Raw genomic sequence first — 18,567 nt, 5'->3', positions numbered from 1 at the left:
CTCTCCATCCCCTCTTGGAGACTGCACCAGCTCCTACAGATGCAAGGATCACCATCTGTAGGCTGATGACTCCCAAGCCTGCACGTTGTCTCTCCTGAGCTCTGCCTGGATACCCACAGGCCCCCAAATTCTTCCAGGACCTCCCCAAGTCACAGGTTTCCTTCCACTATCTTTTTCATCCCACAGCTTGAATTACCCTTGGCTGTTCCCTCTTCCGCACCCACATAGCCAATCCATCAACAATCTCCCTCCACAATCTCTAAGATGATCCCTTCTCTCCACTCTCATGGATCACCACCTCCTTCAGATTCTTATCCCCACCTCCATTAGTCTTCCCCTCTCAGCTTTCTCATCCATTCTCCAAACAGCTAATAAAGTAATTACCAACATATAGGTCTTACCAAGTCACTCACCTATGATAAATTTCAACAGCTCCCTTTGTTTCTCAAATTAGTTTTAATTGTTGCCCTAATCTGTCCTACCGACATTTCCAGCCTTTTAAATATATTACTTAGCTACATTATTCAGTTTATCCAAACTGGTCTTTTTACTGTTCCTCACATGATGCTCCATCTCTCACCTCCATGCATTTGTACAGGTTGTCCATGTATAGGCTACCATTCCACCACAGCTCTGCCCCTTAGTACTCCCTTGTTTTCTTCTAAACTGTTCAACATACATCATCTCCACAAGGCCTTTCTTACTCTTCCCAGAAGGCCCTTTCTCCAACTTACTTCTCATTTATTTTGTACACCTTTTACGCATATTTATTTGGATATAGACTTCTTCAATAGAATCCACTCTCCATTACCTACCTGTATTCTCAGTCCCTAGTACAATGCATGGTACACAGTAGGTAACAAATGGTTGTTTAATGGTTAATTAAAAGATCTTAAGATTTCTGAGAAAATACTGTCAATGAATCTCAAGAGGGAAGGAATAAGCATTTACTGAGTAACAATCATGTGCCAGGCACTGTAACAAATACTATTTGATCCTCACAACAATACTGCAAGTAGTTATTATTGTTACTATTAGTAATAATCCTCCTCCTCCTTCTCTTCCTCCTCCTATATTGAAGACAAAGTAAAGCAGACTTGTCCAGTCAAACAAGGAGTAGCTTGGATTTTCTCGATTCCCCCTTACCTGCCCACCCAGGGCTCTGTATATCATGGCACCCCCAAGGGGCAGTATTCTATATACCTTTATATTATAAATATACAACTATACCCCTAGAAAACCCCAAATGTTTACTTACTGAGATCAAAAATATGCTGCCTGAAGGCATCCATCCACTCCTGAAGCTCTTCTAGACTATCTGCTGCAAATGTCTCTGTGATCGCCTTATCATCTGTAATGTTGATCACGAAGAAACGATGGGCTTTTTTCTTAGGATCTTTATTCATCGCACGGATTCTGGTTTCCTAAAAGTTTGGATAAAATGCCAACTCAACAATTCACACAAAGACTGGAGGCTTTTGGTACAGCCACCTAGCACACAACGATAAATTTGACATCAATCTTGGCTTAAAAAGAGTTGTTCCTAGGACTGATTTTCAATATTCAAACTTCAAACATATGAAAAATTTGGGAATTTTCAAATGAGTAACAGTGACTCTCTATAGTGAGATTAAAAGCTAGTTGCTACTTGAATCTCCCATGGAGTGAGGGGGATATCAGGGGGAGACTTTTATTTGCAGCTCTTAACTTGAGCAATGAAACAAGAACTGAATATGATAACTGTAATACAGAGTATACATTATCTCTATTTCTAAGAGTAATAAGATGGAAAAGAATCCGTCAAATGCTCCTCATTGTGACATTCAAGCCAGAAACCAGAAGTATCAGCTGAGGTAGGGAAAGGACAATAGAGTTTCTACTGTAGTGAGACATTGTGAGGGCTTCCTCATTAACATTTATTTTATATCTACCATTCATTTATAAAGCTCATAGCTAAAAGTCTATAAAGTGATATTACTCCCATAAAATGTTCAAATTCAATTTTTTGGATGCAGGAAAGCATTAAAAAAAAAACCCAGATCCAGGTCCCTGAAAAGGCAATCAACCTGTCGGGCCGGATTTGCCCACAGAAAGAAGACAGAAAAAAAGTCATAGTTTCACAAAAGGTTAGACAAGGTGTTTCTGAATAGCAAGTGGGAAGAGGCTGGGGGAACACACCCTGCCCCATTTCAGGAGATAATAATGTAATTAGGCAGATTCACAAATGGTTAAGGGAGCAGATCTCAGATAGTGACACTTAGGGAGTCACAAGTGGAATGAAAGGGGGATATGCCCTCTATGCTATTCAATTAAAAAAAAATTAGTGATATTTTCAGTTTTATATCACCTGCCTAAATTTCCCATTTCTTTTCCCCTGACTCCTCCCAGATAATCATTGAATTGAAAAAAAATTTAAAACATAATCCTCCCTAAAAAAAAAATACAGATCAATAATTTTTTTTTTTTAAATCTGATATATGTTATGTTTTATACCCTTGGGGCAGGGATGCCTTCTACTTTTTCTGGCTTCTTGAGCATTTTGCAGCATTTTCTCCACCAATCTCTCTAAATTCAAATGCCTTCCCCTCTCAATTTCTATTTTTCCTATATACAGCTCACTTTGTATTTTTTTTTATATCTTGTCTTCTCAGACTAAATTCCTTGAGAGCAGAAATTGATTTTTACCATGTTTTATGTCTCTAGCACATAATAGGGACTAATCAACTGATTATTGTATGGTTTTGCTTCTCTCCATTCTTGTAGTCATTGTGGGTAGAAGGGTATTTTGCTATGGTTATTTTACCTGGTCCTTCCACACTTCTGTGTTCCATCATAGATGTTCTTCCTAAAATAGTAATATTCTTTTAATTTCCATACTGCAATTCCTATATCCTTTTCCCTAATGAGCATCTACTTTGTTCCAAGTTTTTTGCTCTTTCACAAAGTGATGCTATAAATACATTGGTATAATATAGGACCTTGGATTCTCAGTTTCAAAGGACATGTAGATTTCTATCACTTTATAGAATTCCAAATTGCTTTCCAAAGTGGTCAACTAATTCACTGCTCCAAGAAAATATCAGTATATCCTTATTTCTCCATATCCTCTCCAGCACTGACTACCCCACCTTAGCTGGGTGTGAAACTCCAGAGCTATTGCATTGCATTTCTCTTATGATTAGTGATCTGAAGTTTTCTTTGAAGTGGTTGATTTCCTCCTTGGGAATTGTTCCTCCTTAAACCATTAACTACTAGGAAATGGCTTCTTGTTAGTTGTCTATAAATTTTTGGATTTTGGATATCAAACTCTTTATCTAAGAATTTAATGCAAACATTTTCTTCCCCATTTGAATCTCTTCTTTACCTAGATCTGTTCATTTCCTTTGTGCAGAACCTTTAAAAAAACTATTAAAATTATCTGTGTTATCTTTTATAACTGACTATCCCTTACCCGATTAGGAATATTCTTAACCATAACTGTTAAAGATATAGTATCTATTTGTCTTCTAATTTTTTTTTAATGCACAGTCTTAATATCCAGATCAGGAATGATTGTAGAAAATGGTTTAAGATGTTAGAATAACTTTGGTCAGATTGCTTTCTATTTAAATATTGGTCTTTATCAAATAGGGAATTCTTCAGCTACGCCCAGAGAAAGAACTCTGGGTATGACTAAAAACCATTACATTGAATTCCCAATCCCTATATTTATGCCCACCTGCATTTTTGATTTCCTTCACAAGCTAATTGTACCATATTTCAGAGTCTGATTCTTTTTGTACAGCAAAATAACGCTTTGGTCATGTATACTTATTGTGTATCTAATTTATATTTTAATATATTTAACATCTACTGGTCATCTGCCATCTGGGGGAGGAGGTGTGGGGGGGTAAGAGGTGAAAAATTGGAACAAGAGGTTTGGCAATTGTTAATGCCGTAAAGTTACCCATGCATATAACCTGTAAATAAAAGGCTATTAAATAAAAAAATAAAAAATAAAAAAAAAACAAATACTGTACATTTGGTGATTGTTTTCCATTATTTCCAATTTTCCTTTGCTTACTCCCTATCATTGATTTGTTCATATGTAATTTAAAAGAATACTAAATGGTTACGATGACTACCTGCTTTGTAATAGCTTGAAATATGAAATTGCTATTCATTTCCCTTTTTCCTTTAATAGTCTACATCTTTTGTTTGTATGGGCTTGATAGTTTGATAGTTTCTCTTGATACAGAAGTTTGATAGTTTGACTGCCATAGCATTACTACTGTAAATTAACTTTTTATTATATTGGCATGGCCTATCCATGAGCACTAAATATATTTTCAATTATTTATGTTCTTTATTTTCCTAAGGAGCTTTTGTAAGCTTACAACTTTACTTCCACTTTTTATCAATGTTACTGATAAAAGCCAATGTGGCAAGTCAATCTGCAAGTCTGATATGAGGACTGAAAGAACATCCTGGATGAGAGAATCAAGATCAATTTTTGTTCTTCTATGGGGTAATAATGCCTTGACTAATTTGTGAATTGGATTTAAGAGAGGTGGAGTTTACACTCTTCTCCAGAACCAAGATAAAACCAAAAAGCCAACTGAGGGGCAAGCAGATTTTACTAAAACACAGCCAGGAAAAAGATTGGCTGGAATCAGTTTAAAATGCCTATTAAAGTAGTTTGTACTTTATCCTAGGGACAATAGGAATGTTGAAGGATGACAAAATCTGAAATGTGCTCTCCTTGAACCCTAATTATTTCTCCCTTTTCCTGCAGAGTAAATAATTCTCTTTCATGCCAAAAAAGAAAAACATTATCTACAATTCATATGGAAACTTTTTAAAAATAAAAATTATACAACAGATTAAATTAATTAGAAGTAGATATAAAACTAATGCAAGTAAGCTAAAAGAGAAGAGATAGGTTTGTATCAAATCCATAATCAACAAATATTAAGAGGCAAAAGCAACCCCTGCCTCAAGGTGCTGATAGGATATCAAGATCTGATAAAGGTCCTGGGTAAAGATAAGTAAGAAATATGTGATCAAAAGCTATTTTCCTGTAGATATGGTGACAGGATATGGAGAAACAACTCTCAAAAAAACTGTATTCACAACCAGATGAAAGAATGTTCCAAGTCAGTAAGAATAAGAGAAATACAAATGAATATAACTCCAAGTTTTATCTCATAGCCAGAAAACCGGTAAAGCTGACAAATGGGAACAATTAACCAAAGGAGGGGTGGTAAAAATAAAAGCACACTACTGCAGTGGCAACCACTCTGCAATGCAATTTGAGATAATGCAAATAAAGAGATTCCATTGTGAAGCATATACTTTGCTCAGGGAAGTAAATGGGAGATCAAAAGAAAAGGGATTTAAATGAATACTACCAAACAGGTAAAGATCAATTCCAACATTAAATAATTTGAAATAATTACTGTACATATATATGTATATGTTTCCTTAGGAAAATAATATATATATATATATATATTATAATTATAAGGCAAAGAAACAATTTTTATTAAAACAATTATGATGCTTGACTAATTTGTGAATTGGATTTAAACCTAAACCAGAAAGAGCAAGAATGGAAATAAAATTAAAGATCAATTTCATTAACAAATACGGATGCAAAATCCTAGATAAAATGCTAGCTAGGAGATTACAACAATATATCAAAGATTATACCTTTTGACCATGTGGGATTTATGCAAAAATAGTTTAACATAAGGGAAAATTACAACAAAAATAAAAGTAACAAAAATTATGATTATATGAAAAGATGCAGAAAGCTTTGACAAAATAACTTGAAAGCATAGATATAAATGGATTTTCCCTTAAAATGATAAGAAGCATCTATTTATCAGTAAATAAGCATCTATCTATCAGTAAATAATTTGTAATTTTTGTATTTGTAATGGGGATATGGTAGAAGCCTTTCTAATAAGATCAGGAGTGAAACAAGGATACTCATAATCACCAATGATATAATATAATAATTGGTTAATTGGTTAATATGGTTGATATAATATAGTATTATTCTTGAAATACTAGCTATAGCAATAAGACATGAAAAAGAAACCAAAGGCATCAAAATAAGCAATGAGGAAACCAAAGTTTCCCTGTGAAGATGATTTGATGGTATACTTAGAGAATCCTAGATATACTTGGAAAATCTAGCTAAAACAATTTTAGCAAAAGTAGCAGAATATAACATAAACCCACATAAATCACCATTTCGACATATCACCAACAAAACCCTTCAAGAAGAGATAGTAAAAGATCCTCCATTTAAAATAACAATAGGCAGCATAAAATATATGTGCCAAGACTAACTCATGAACTAAATGTAAATAAAATGCTTTACACAAAAATGTCAAATTTAAATAATAAAAAAAATTAAATTTAAATAAATTTAAATAATTGGAGAAATTATAATGTTCATGGGTAGGCAGAGCCAATATAATAAAAATGGCAGTTTTACCTAAACTAACCTACTTACTGTCAAAAAATATTTTTTTGCTAGAAAAGAAATAAAACAATTGTGAAATAAAAAGTCAAAAACATGAAAGGAATTAGTGGGGAAAAAAGAGAAGATCTAGCAGTACCAGATTTAAATCCAATTACTTATAATAAGACAGTCATTCTCAAAACTATCTGGGTACTGGCTAAGAAAAAGAAAGTTTTTCTTTTTGATCCTCTATTTTTGAGGATCAGTAGATGAATAAAATATTCTTTAGATTATACAAATATCCAGTTCAATGGGTGTAGGTTTCCCTGCTTATTGAATGGTAATGAGGCCAGTAAGATTTCTCCTAAAAAGAAACAAAGAAAGGAGAGAATGGAATCAACTTTCACCATTTTATGACAACATTTTAGTAAATAAGATGTATAAGGAAGGCCTCCAACACAACAGAACTTCACATCTGGGGGCAGAAGTGAAACTGATTAACTCAGAAACGATCTTTTTTAGAACTTTTTTTTCTCCTTACCCACTGAAGGGAATCATATGTTACCTTGTTAAAAGGCACTACCAAAGTGGGTTCAAATTTAGCTTCAATTTCTTCTGGGCTGTAATAGCAGAAGAGTTGGCCGCCTCTCAACACAGAATAGAACCTTGTCCAGATAATTAGGCCTTCAACCGTTAGCTGAGGAAGAAATAATCAACAAATTAACAACTTTCTCAGTTTTGCTAATTTTAAGAAAATTTTGAAATTCTCCAAGTTTACACTGTTTTTATAATTTAAAACTAATAAGCAACTTCCTTTTTAATTCCCTGTGAAATAAATCAATTGACTGAGATCAAAAAGCAAGTTAGCTTCAGGGAATTAAAGTCCCAAATTCAAAAGAATTTAGACTAAAAAAGAAATAAATACCACAGAGCTACTCCCCACACGAAATCATAATCAATATTGTTCTAGGAGATCTTTCACCGGATGAAGCAAGTCTATTAAAAATTAGTGTTTCAAACACAGTGGCAATCCATCAAATGACCCAGCAAAATTAGAAAAATAACTTTCAAAATCTTGTTTTTGCCACACTTTGCTGGGAACACTGAAAATGTCAACTACTCAGTAAGAATGCAAATTTTCTTTTCTTCTAATAATGGAATCTCTCTCGGAAAAAAGCTATTGATTCACTATAGTCCATAATGAATTATTTACTGGATGGAAATAACTATTTATGGTTATAAATAAATCAGTAGTAGGTGGCACAGAAGCAGATTTGGAAGCCCAGAGGCCTCAAGAATGCCAAATCTCCCCTCTGCCAGAAACTGCCGTATGTGAAAGATGTCAAGCATTTCCCCCTCCCCAAATCAGGACTCCACAAAAAAAGGGGCCTTCTGTTACTGAATATCTAGCACAACAAGGCCTGGGATAAGGAAAAATAGGGCAGATTTCCTTATGCAAAAAGCAGACCAGAGGCCTCCCTCTGGTTAAATTCTATCCCCTCTTCTCACAGACATGCAAAGACACCAGTTTTTGACTGTGAGTCTTGGACCTTTTGGTCTGCTCAGGATACTATTTATAAATTCATTATATAAAATATATAGGATTAGTATGGAAAGAATTGTATATGTATAACCTATATTAAATTGTTTGCTGCTTGGGGAGGGAGGAAAAATCTGAAACACAAAATCTTGCAAAAGTGGATGGTGAAAATTATCTTTACATGTATTTGGAAAAATAAAATACTATTGAGAAAAATACAGGGGGCTTCATAGGGAACCAATTACACTGAAATTGTTATCAAAAAAAACTTTTTAAGTTCATGGACCCAGGACATACACGTGCATGCTTTGTGCACACACACACATACATCACATACACATGCACGTGCCCTGCATCCTGACAATCACAGGTTCTGGCACTTAAGAGGAGCAGAAATGGGTACTCTTCTGATACTGCTCATCCCGTGTCCCTTCCAAATGTCTGAGGCAGCTGAGCACCTTCCAAACTCCTCTTCCCAAGTGGTAATCTCTTAGCTTCCACTCTGTGTTGGACTTTCCCCTTAGAAGCCCATCTCCAACAAAGATCTTCTCGGTTTATAATGAGTACATAAGCACACTAACATTGGTCTAATGATTGATCAAATTTAGACATAACACTTTAATAACCCCATAAAGTCTTATGTTCCACAACAGACTTTTCCCTATTGGAAGAAGGCCAGAAAGCAACATCAGTATATACAGATTTAATTGGGTATAATATTCTCTATTACTTCAAACAGACATTCACTGCTGCTACAAGATATGTAAAAGCATTCTAACCTGCTGATTAAGAAATCCTTTGAATGCATCTTCAGCCATGCAAGCTGGCTGAGCAACTAATCGGCAGCACATGTTGCCATACAAGGGAAGCCAAAATGATGACTCTTCTGTTTAAAAGAAAAAAAAAATCAGGAGGAGAAAAATCACAACCATTGTGCAATGATAGAAACTCATTTAAGCCAGTTACAAAATCCATTTTAATTTTTATCTTTGTACAACAATAGGTTTTAAATTCATCTCTTAGCATTATAAACTATTCGAATGTTTATTATACCAGTGCTGTCTGATGCTCACTCTACACAGAATACAAATGTCATGATCAGAAAGAAACAAATGCTTAGAATAGATCCAAGAGATCAGGATGAAGTTTGTAGGCTTGGCCAGTAGGGTTACAAGAAAGAAGTAGGATTAATAGCATTTATCCTGTATTTCTTCTGCTAAAATAAACAGAGGCCTTTTGATAGCTTACCTTTTTGTTTATTTTACTAAAAAGTCAATAAAAAGGAGTATTCGTTTGTCACATTTTAGTAGATGTATCCTAAGAAGTGGCTAGGAATAAATCGAATATCAAATACTATTTTTTAAACTGGTTTACATTAGTACATTATGAAAATCAGTCACTTTTTTAAAAAGACTAGAGTAAAATATTAATTTTAAAAGAAAAACTGTTTATTGTTACAATATTAGTAATATTCTAAATATGAATGCTCAGTAACCAGAATTCTTGTTTGGTTGGGTGGCTTGTGGGGTTTAAAGGAAAAAAGAATAATGACTTAGCTTAACCAGATGACTTAGCTTAACTAAACAGAACAGTCAATGGAAAAACCATGGTGCCTTTTGATCAAAGCTCTTTTCCAACATGACACAGCAGGATAAGCATGCCACCACTTTTCATGGGACTTCTGAGAGATTGAGTTTCTCAGCAGTTTGTGGAAGCTGCTGCCAGGTTTGCAGAACAAATGGGAATCTCATACCCATCATTATGGAAAAAATGATGAAAAACAACAAAAGTCAATGCCAGTGGCATTGTGGAGAAACAAACTTACTTCACTGCTGGTTCAAATAGGTTCAAATAAGTTGCTAAGCACATGCTAATGTGAGACAATATGGTGGGTGGTTAAGAAGACCTAGGATGAAGTCCTTCCTCCTATCCCTACTAGATGTGCGACCATGGGGATAAGTTATTAAACCTCTCAGTGGCCCAGAAAGAAACTCTCTGAACAACTAATTAGAAGTGAGTTGACAGCATAGACTGGTAACTTTCCATATTGGGTGTCCTTTATGTGGATGAAATCACAGACTTTAATCAAAGACCTACATCTAGCTTCTCAAAAAAAATTTATTATGTAGGACAATAGGGTTAGGCAACAGTGATTGAAAAAAAAAATTATCCTTACCCTTAAGATTATATTGTCCTGGAATAACCTGTTATTTGTATAATACAAATTATACAATTACAAAGAGTTATAGTTACAAAAAGAATCATACCCTTTGAACTAATGATGCAATTTTTAGGAATATACTCCTGATTCAAATTTATAAGAATACAAGCCATTCCCCAATTGATAAATGGTCAAAAGATATGAACAAATGAAATAAAGACATTTCTAGTAACATGAAAAAATGTTCTAAATCACTATTAGAGAAATGCAGATTAAAATAACTCTGAGGTACCACTACACATCTCTCAGACTGAGAGGAGATGACAGAAAAAGATAGTGATAAATATTGGAGGGGATGTGGGAAACCCGAGACTCAAATGTATTGCTGGTAGAGTTGTGAAATGATGGAACCATTCTGGAGAACAATTTGGAACTATGCATATAGGGCTATCAAACTGTGCATACCCATATCCAGCTGTGTCTCTACTGGGTCTATATCCTAAAAAGATCATAACAGAGTAGAAAGGACTCACATGTGTAAAAATGTTGAATATGTTATGGTACATGAAGGTAATGGAAGATTATTGTTCTATAAGAAATAATGAGCAGGCCAATTTCAAAAAAGCCTAGAAAGAACCAATGCTAAGTGAAGTGAGGAGAATCAAGAGAACATTGTACACACCAACAAGACAATGTGATGGTCAATTGATGGAAATGGCTCTTTTTCAACAATGAGGTGATTCAGGGCTTGTGATGGAGAGAGCCATCCACATCCAGAGAGAGAAAAACTATGGAGACTGAATTTGGATCAAAGGATAGAATTTTCACTGTTTTTGTTGTTGTTTTTGTTTGCTTGTTTTTTTTTTTCCTTTATCACATTTTTTTCCCCTTTTGATCTGATTTTTCTTGCACAGCATGAGGAATATGGAAATATGCTTGCTGTCTAGGCAAGGAGGAAGAGGGAGAAAAGTTTGGAACACAAGGTTTTGCAATGGTGAATGTTGAAAACTATCTTTGCATGTATTTATAAAAATAAAATAGTATTTAAAACACACACAAAAAGAAAATACTCTAAAAGGATTATCAAAAATAGAATCATCAATTTAAAGATTTTCATAAAAGCATAGCCATTGTAAAATATGGGAATTGATCCAAGTTCAGCAGTAGGGAATATTTTTAAAACTATTAACCAAATAATCAATAAGTATTGATTAAATCCTTAATATGTGCCAGGCACTGAATTTGGTGACAGAAACTTTGCTTGGACTGGAAAGGGTGTTAAAAACTGACAGCAGGGAGAGCAAACATGCTAAATCGTGACTTGATTTCTCTGCCAAGAAGAATCACTACTGCACTGGAAACAGAACACAAATGACTAAAATGGGGTTAAAGGCCAAGATAAGAAGAGAAAGAGTATCCAGCTGCCCTGGATGAAGTCAATTCACTTGTCACAGATGAACTCTATGTTCAGATCCTGGGAAGACTGGCCAATGTGATGGCCAAGACTATGACTGATGAAGGAGGGATTGTGCAGAACAGCAAAGGTGCCACATGGCTGGCCCAATTTCCAGTTTGCAAACTGGAGCCCAGAAGCTTGACTTTTGGCAAAATTCCAAAAAGCATCATTAAGGTGATAGCTGATCATTATCTAGAAAGAGAAGCCATAATTACAAAGAAAAGGCAAGAGGGTTTCATCAAGAACAGATGAGATACTGATCTCATTTCCTTTTTTTGGACATGACTACAAGACTAGGAGATGAAACGAATGCTGTGGATGCAACTTACCTAGATTTTAGCAAAGTTTTTTGTAAAGCTGCTATTCTGATAAGACACAGATATAGAAAAGATGATAATATTATCTGATGAACTCAGGAAATGTACAGAAATCAAGTAGTTGTTCCACATCAACCTCCACAGCAAGAGGTCACCAGTGCAGAGCTCTAGGTACCTGTGTCTGATCTTCTGTGGTTGAACATTTCTGCCAGTGACTTGCATAATGGCAGAGATGGCAGGCTTATCTAATTTGCAGAGGACACAAAAATGGGAGGAACTGCCAAAACGATGACTCTGGATGCAAAAGGTTCTCGATAGGCTTGTCAGTGGACAACATTAGGGAGGAATTGAGATGAAGTTTTCTACAAGTGTAAGATGGGAGAGGAACAGTTGGGCAGTGAGAAGATCTGGGGGCTGATTGGACAACAAGCTTAATGAAGTCTTCAGGGATAGAGCAGCCAAAGAGTCTGAGGTAATGCTGGCCTGCAATGAGAAGAATAACTTCCAGAAGAAGGAAGCGGTAGACTCCTTGTCAGACCACACATGGCCATGTTCAGTTCTTGGCACCAGAGTTGAACGAGAACACAGATAAACTAAAGAGTATCCAGAGCAATTCCAAAAGACTCATAATGGAAAATGTTTTTCGCATCCAGAGAAAGAACGATAGAGTCTGAGTGCAAAGAAAAGCATATCGTTTTCCTTTTCTTCTTGGTTTTCTTTCTCTTGGTCTTTCCCTTTTGTTCTGATTTTTCTTTCACAACATGACTAATGTGGAAATGTATTTAATATGATTGTACATGTACAATTTCTATCAGATTGTTTGCCATTTCAGAGAGAGGAGAAGGAGAAAAATTCTGAGCTCCAAGTCTTATGAAAGTGAATGTTGAAGACTAAAGGGAAAGAAGTGTACATAGGAGGGTACAAAGGTTGGCAAAGTGCTTCGAGTCTATGATATAGAAGGACTGTTTGAAGGAACTGCATCTAGCCTGGAGAAAAGACTCCCAGGGGACATGCCAAGATTGGTTCTGGTTGGCCACAAAAGGCCAGTAGATGCACAATTGGTGGATGCAAAGGAGACCACATCCCTAACAATCTGAGCTAAACAGAAAAGACTAGAGGGTTTTAAGCAGAGGCTGAATGGCCACTGGGGGATATGTCATATGGGGAATCTCATTCATGGGTGGGGGGTTAGAGCTCCTAGATTCCGAGTTTTGTGATTCAGTGATTCCAAGAAAAAGCCAAGAAACAGTGTCTGCTGTCAAGGAGCTTACATTCTAATGAATAGGATGGAACACTATATAAATATAAATGAGGAATAAAGTTAGAAAGACCTTTGGAAAATAATGCAAATCAACAAAAGAAAACAGAACAGGGCATACAATGATTGTACTCACAGAAGGAAAATAAAGGAGAATGAATAGACAAAGAAGTCATCCCGATGAACTGAGAAGGAGTGAAGGGATCAAGGTAATTGGACCATCCAACTGGAGCAACCATTCCCAGAAATACCAGTCACACTAAGGGACTTACCCACAATCATATGTGACATGGAGAATGCCTGCTTTTAGATTCTGAGCTGCCATGGCCTTGAAGCCAAAAAGGTCTGGAGTATAATCCAAACTAACTTCTCAGTGCCCTTAGCTAGTGCTGTCAAACTTCAACAGAGACAGGAGGCCACAATCTGAACAAAAGCATCCCTGCAGGATGCAAAATGACTTAATTTTAAGATGTAATGTTAACTATGTTTTACTATATTTTTAGTTATTTTGTTAAACATTCCCCAGTTACATTTTAATCTCCTTCAGGCTGCACTTGAGGGTTGTTAGCAGTTCTGTTCTAGGCAACTCTAAGACTGAAAGTTGTAGACAATGTGTCACTTGTATTGATAAAGAGTCTGTTCACTGGGAATTGCTCCCATTACCAACCAATGAAATAACAGGTCTTGTCTGTATCCTTATCCAGTTTCCTACAAACACTAGACACCACGTTTAATGGCTAAAACTGGCCTCCTTATAAGTTTAGAAGGAGTATTTTTATTCTTTATATACCTTAAAATACTTTGTTATTGCAAATTTATTAAGAATTTGTTAAAATGTGACAGTTCAAAAATCTTGAAATGTATCATGGCGTATTTAAAATACAAAGCACAATACCCTTGATCCAGCAGTGTTTCTACTGGATCTGTATCCCAAAGATATCATGAAAAAATGGACAAGGACCCCCATGTGAAAAAGTTTGTAGTAGTCCCTTTTGTGTTGGCAAGGAACTGGAAATTGAGTGGATGCCCATCAGTTGGAGAATGGCTGAATAAGTTCTGGTTTATGAATGTAATGGAATATCATTGTTCTGTAAATCAGCAGGATGACTTCAGAAAGGCCTGGAGAGACCTGTGTGAACTGATAAATGAAGTGACTAGAACCAAGAGAACATTATACACAGCAACAAGAGTATGTGATAACCAACTGGGATGGACTTGGATCTTTTCAACAAAAAACATGATGGAGAGAGCCACTGCATCCAGAGAGAGGACTATGGGTACTGAAGGTGGATCATCACATACTATTTTCACCTTTTCTGTTGTTTGCTTGCTTTTTTTTTTTTCATTTTTTGTTCCTTTTTGATCTGATGTTTAACTTATATTGGATCACTTATATTTGGATCACTTTAACTTTATATTGGATCACATTGTTTGTTTAGGGAAGGGAGGGAGACAAATTTGGAATGAATGTTGAAAATTATCTTTGCATGTGTTTTGAAAATAAAAAGCTGTTATTAAAAATAAAATACAAAGCACAAAACACATCATTATTCTTTCTCATTATTAGTTATTTTAGACTTTTACTGAATTAATTGAACTTTGAGAAGTTCCCTGGAAGGCAAAGGTATTTATTTTTTGACTTCATATTCCCAGTAATTGACATAGAAGGTCCTAAATAAATGGTTATCAAATGGAATTGGTATTAATGAACCTAGTCCTTTAGTGATCTAAAAATTTCCCCCCTTTATACCACTGTTCCATTATCAAGCTAGAAAAACAAAAATGGTGACCATTCCTATTTATTTTCAAGTTTGGGGACAATTGGTAGGTTCAACTCCACTAACTTGTACTTTATATTATCATAATATTGTATTTTATATTTTCCATACCAGATCCTAATAGGTAAGGAATTTAAACATTAAATTAGAGGAGCTCATGGTAGTTCTGAATTTGAATGGGAAAACAGTGCCTTTAAAAAAAAAAAAAAAAGATTCTGTTCCAGCAACAATTTCTCATTAACACCTGAACATAAAGTATTGTTCTGATCAGTGTGTGGTTATTACATTTTAACCATTAAACTATTATTGTGTTGTTGATTTCTGTCTAATTCTTAAATTATTTAAATAATTTAAATAATTTTAAATTATTAAAAAAAATGGTTTTTTTTTAACTTTCGATAGAAACCACCTAAAGGAAAGATCAAGGCTATACAACATATGCTTTTGTAAGTCTCCCATGCTCCTCTTCCCACTTCCATTTTTCTCCAAACCAGAGTAGATATGAATAGATAACATCCTTTTGATCTTGCTCACAAGATACTCCCTGTATTACATGAACACAGGTATTATTCAAGTCTATTAGCAAAGTGTCCAGTTGCCCCCAAAGCTGCCCAGGGGAAATGTAATGGGGTTGTCTCTTTCATAAGACAAGAAATGGACCCTTAACACTTCTCTTGGATCACATTTTGATGGGAATAATTCAGATAAATACTCATTCCTTCCCATTCCATCCCTCAATTACTCTGTCTCTAAAAAGGGCAAACAGGAAGAAACTCAAATTTGAAAGCCACTTTGAGACGTCATGTGAATACTTGTGAACACAAATCCACTGACAGATTGAAGAAAACAGATGCATCTTTGAAAGAAACATGTTATAATGTGAGCATTATATTAGCTATTTGTATGTTTTGCAACTCAATAGACTTACCATTTCCAGTAATAGTAAGAGTGTGGGTCCTGAAGCTTTCATCAGTATTTTCCAAGGTCAGAGTAGTATGGGCTAGCAAACTGTACTTTACACCCCTAAAAAGCAAGAGAAATTCTAAATAAATATTTCAGAACAGCTCCTGATTTCAGAGAGGGAACATTTCAACACATGGGGATATGTGAGAGGAAAGTGTCTGATCCCACGTTAACAACCAAACAGTATGAGAGGCTTATATGTTTTTAAGTAATGTTTTCAAATTATTTGAAAAATTCTCTATAAAAAGACAGATATGCAAACATAATCACACAGATAGATATGTTTCTTTGGAACATTTACTCTAGACAACTTGATAGCTGGTTTTTTTTCCCTAAGGTTTAATTAGTTCAAAGATTTGGAGCTTTTCTCCATGGCACGAGATAGTGAGGTGAATTACTGAAATCCAATAGTGGTCCCTTGTTAGAAATTTTTAGGAATTACAGCAATTTCATCACATTATGCGGAGCATATTCTCACATAAAATTAATGAGAAGCAAGTTAATTTTCCTGCTTTTTATTTGTAATGATTTTCAAAAAATGATTAAGCTGTAATGGAGAAGAAGCTGGCATCGGCATCAAGAAGGCTTGGATCTAAATTGAACTGTCATATTCTGAATGTGTGATGCTGGTCAAGTCACTGAACTGAAGTCTATGTTATACAGTAGGAGTCAAATTGCATCAGTGAATGAAATTTCCTCACTATTTTCCAAAAACATCCGATTTTTTTTTTTTTTTTTAGGGAAAGTAACATTTGGAATTGCCTTTGGCTTAAAAATTAAAGGTATAAAACCAATCATAGCAGAATTAATTGTCTCAAATGATGTCCAAGAATGGCTAGTGCTGCTACAGAGTGCTGAGGGGCCTTTAGAATTTGTATGAATGAGATGATTGAGGTCAGTTTCAATGATCTTATAATGAAGAGAGTCATCTGCACCCAGGGAGAGGACTATGGGAACTGAGTATGGATAACAACAACATAACATTCTCATTTTTGTTGTTTGCATTTTGTTTTCTTTCTCATTCTACCTAAAAAAACCTTTTGATTTTTTTGATCTGATTTTTCTTGTGAGGCAATGCACAAACAATGTATACATATTTTGGATTTAACATATTTTAACATGTTTAACATGTATTGGACTACTTGCCAATTGCAAGGATCAGTGTTGAAAAATTGTCCATGCATATGTTTTGAAAATAAAAATCTTTAATAAAATTTAAAAAAGAATATATGTGCTGTTGTGCATGTTTCTATGTTAGCTATATGCTGGAAGGTGATATAAACAGGAGAGTCAGTAAAAGCTGAATGCAAATAAAACTGTCACACAATAAGAACTGGTAAGTTTTTTTTTTCCATTATAGCTTTTTATTGACAGAACATATGCATGGATAATTTTTACAACATTATCCCTTGCACTCACTTCTGTTCCGACTTTTCCCCTCTCTCCCTCCACCCCCTCCCCTAGATGGCAAGCAGTCTTATACATGTTAAACATGCTATAATATATCCTAGATACAATATGTGTGCAGATTCATATAGTTCTCTTGTTGCAGAAGAAGAATCAGATTCAGAAGGTAAAAATAATTAGGGAAGAAAAACAAAAATGCAAGTAGTCCACATTCATTTCCCAGTATTCCTTCTCTGGGTGTAGCTGCTTCTGTCCATCATTGATCAATTGGAACTGAATTAGATCTTCTCTTTGTCTAAGATATCCACTTCCACCAGAATACATCCTCATACAGTATTGCTGTTGAAGTGTATAATGATCTCCTGGTTCTGCTCATTTTACTCAGCATCAAGAACTGGTAAATTCATAGATTACCTCTTTTTACACTAATGAAGTTCACAACTTCCATGATTTAGTCAATGTTTTTTGAAAGTTATCAAGTCTCCCAGATGCATCGCTGCATAACATCCAGGTTCTGGCTGGCCACATGGGTCAGTAAGATTTGGTAGGTAATCCAATCTTTAAGAATTGAGAGTCACCACCATGCCAGGGAGGCAGGGGAGGAAGTCATTAAAGGGAATGGAATTAAAGTAAATCTTCTGCCAAACTAAAATTAAAAACAAATTAAATGTCCACCAATTAGGGAAAGACTAAGCAAAATTTGTGAGGGTACCATAAGATATGATGCTATGAAGAATTCAAAGAAGGGTTAGATGAACTGATGCAGAGAAAAGCAAATCAGGAATCAGTCAAACAATGACAATGGAAAAAAAACCATGACCAAAAAAACTGAAAGCTGCAGTCACAATGACCAAGCTTATCCCCAAGGGAAGAGATTTGAAATTACAGAAAATGTACCTGTTTTCCCTTTGCAGATGTAGGGAACCAGGGCTATGAAATGTTACAGTCACTCTCAAATGAATAGATTTTTTGTTCTTTTATTTTGTTCATTATTAGAACGATGGCTCAGTGAGTAAGACCAGGGGCTGTACCCCATAATTAATTTCAAGAAAAATCAGAGGACAAGAAAATCTTCTGAAATCTTTTAGAAATCTTGAACTCTTGCTATGTAATTTCCAATGTAAACATTCAGTCTTTATTTTTATTTCTTAATCTGAAAATCCCCAAAGGAAAAGGCATAGATATTAACATAGCATTGGTGGAGCTATGACTTTCTAGGAAACAATTTGGAAT

At 35.1% G+C, this 18,567-nt stretch overlaps 1 protein-coding gene across 1 annotated transcript in view; it reads right to left on the bottom strand.

Moving 5' to 3' along the window:
- The window catches only part of RTKN2 (rhotekin 2), a 76,744-nt gene that overhangs the window by 10,920 nt on the left and 47,257 nt on the right, over window positions 1-18,567 (bottom strand). Inside the window, exons 8-11 of the mRNA XM_031956900.1 lie at window positions 15,893-15,987; window positions 8,774-8,880; window positions 7,020-7,151; window positions 1,259-1,424 (exon numbers count right to left, since the gene is read on the bottom strand). Of these exons, the coding sequence (XP_031812760.1) occupies window positions 1,259-1,424; window positions 7,020-7,151; window positions 8,774-8,880; window positions 15,893-15,987 (500 nt within the window). The remainder of the gene's footprint in view (window positions 1-1,258; window positions 1,425-7,019; window positions 7,152-8,773; window positions 8,881-15,892; window positions 15,988-18,567) is intronic.

The sequence above is a fragment of the Sarcophilus harrisii genome, chromosome 2 (assembly GCF_902635505.1).
Source record: "Sarcophilus harrisii chromosome 2, mSarHar1.11, whole genome shotgun sequence".
NCBI classification, from domain to species: domain Eukaryota; kingdom Metazoa; phylum Chordata; class Mammalia; order Dasyuromorphia; family Dasyuridae; genus Sarcophilus; species Sarcophilus harrisii.
This window is presented reverse-complemented; position numbering and strand designations above follow the sequence as displayed.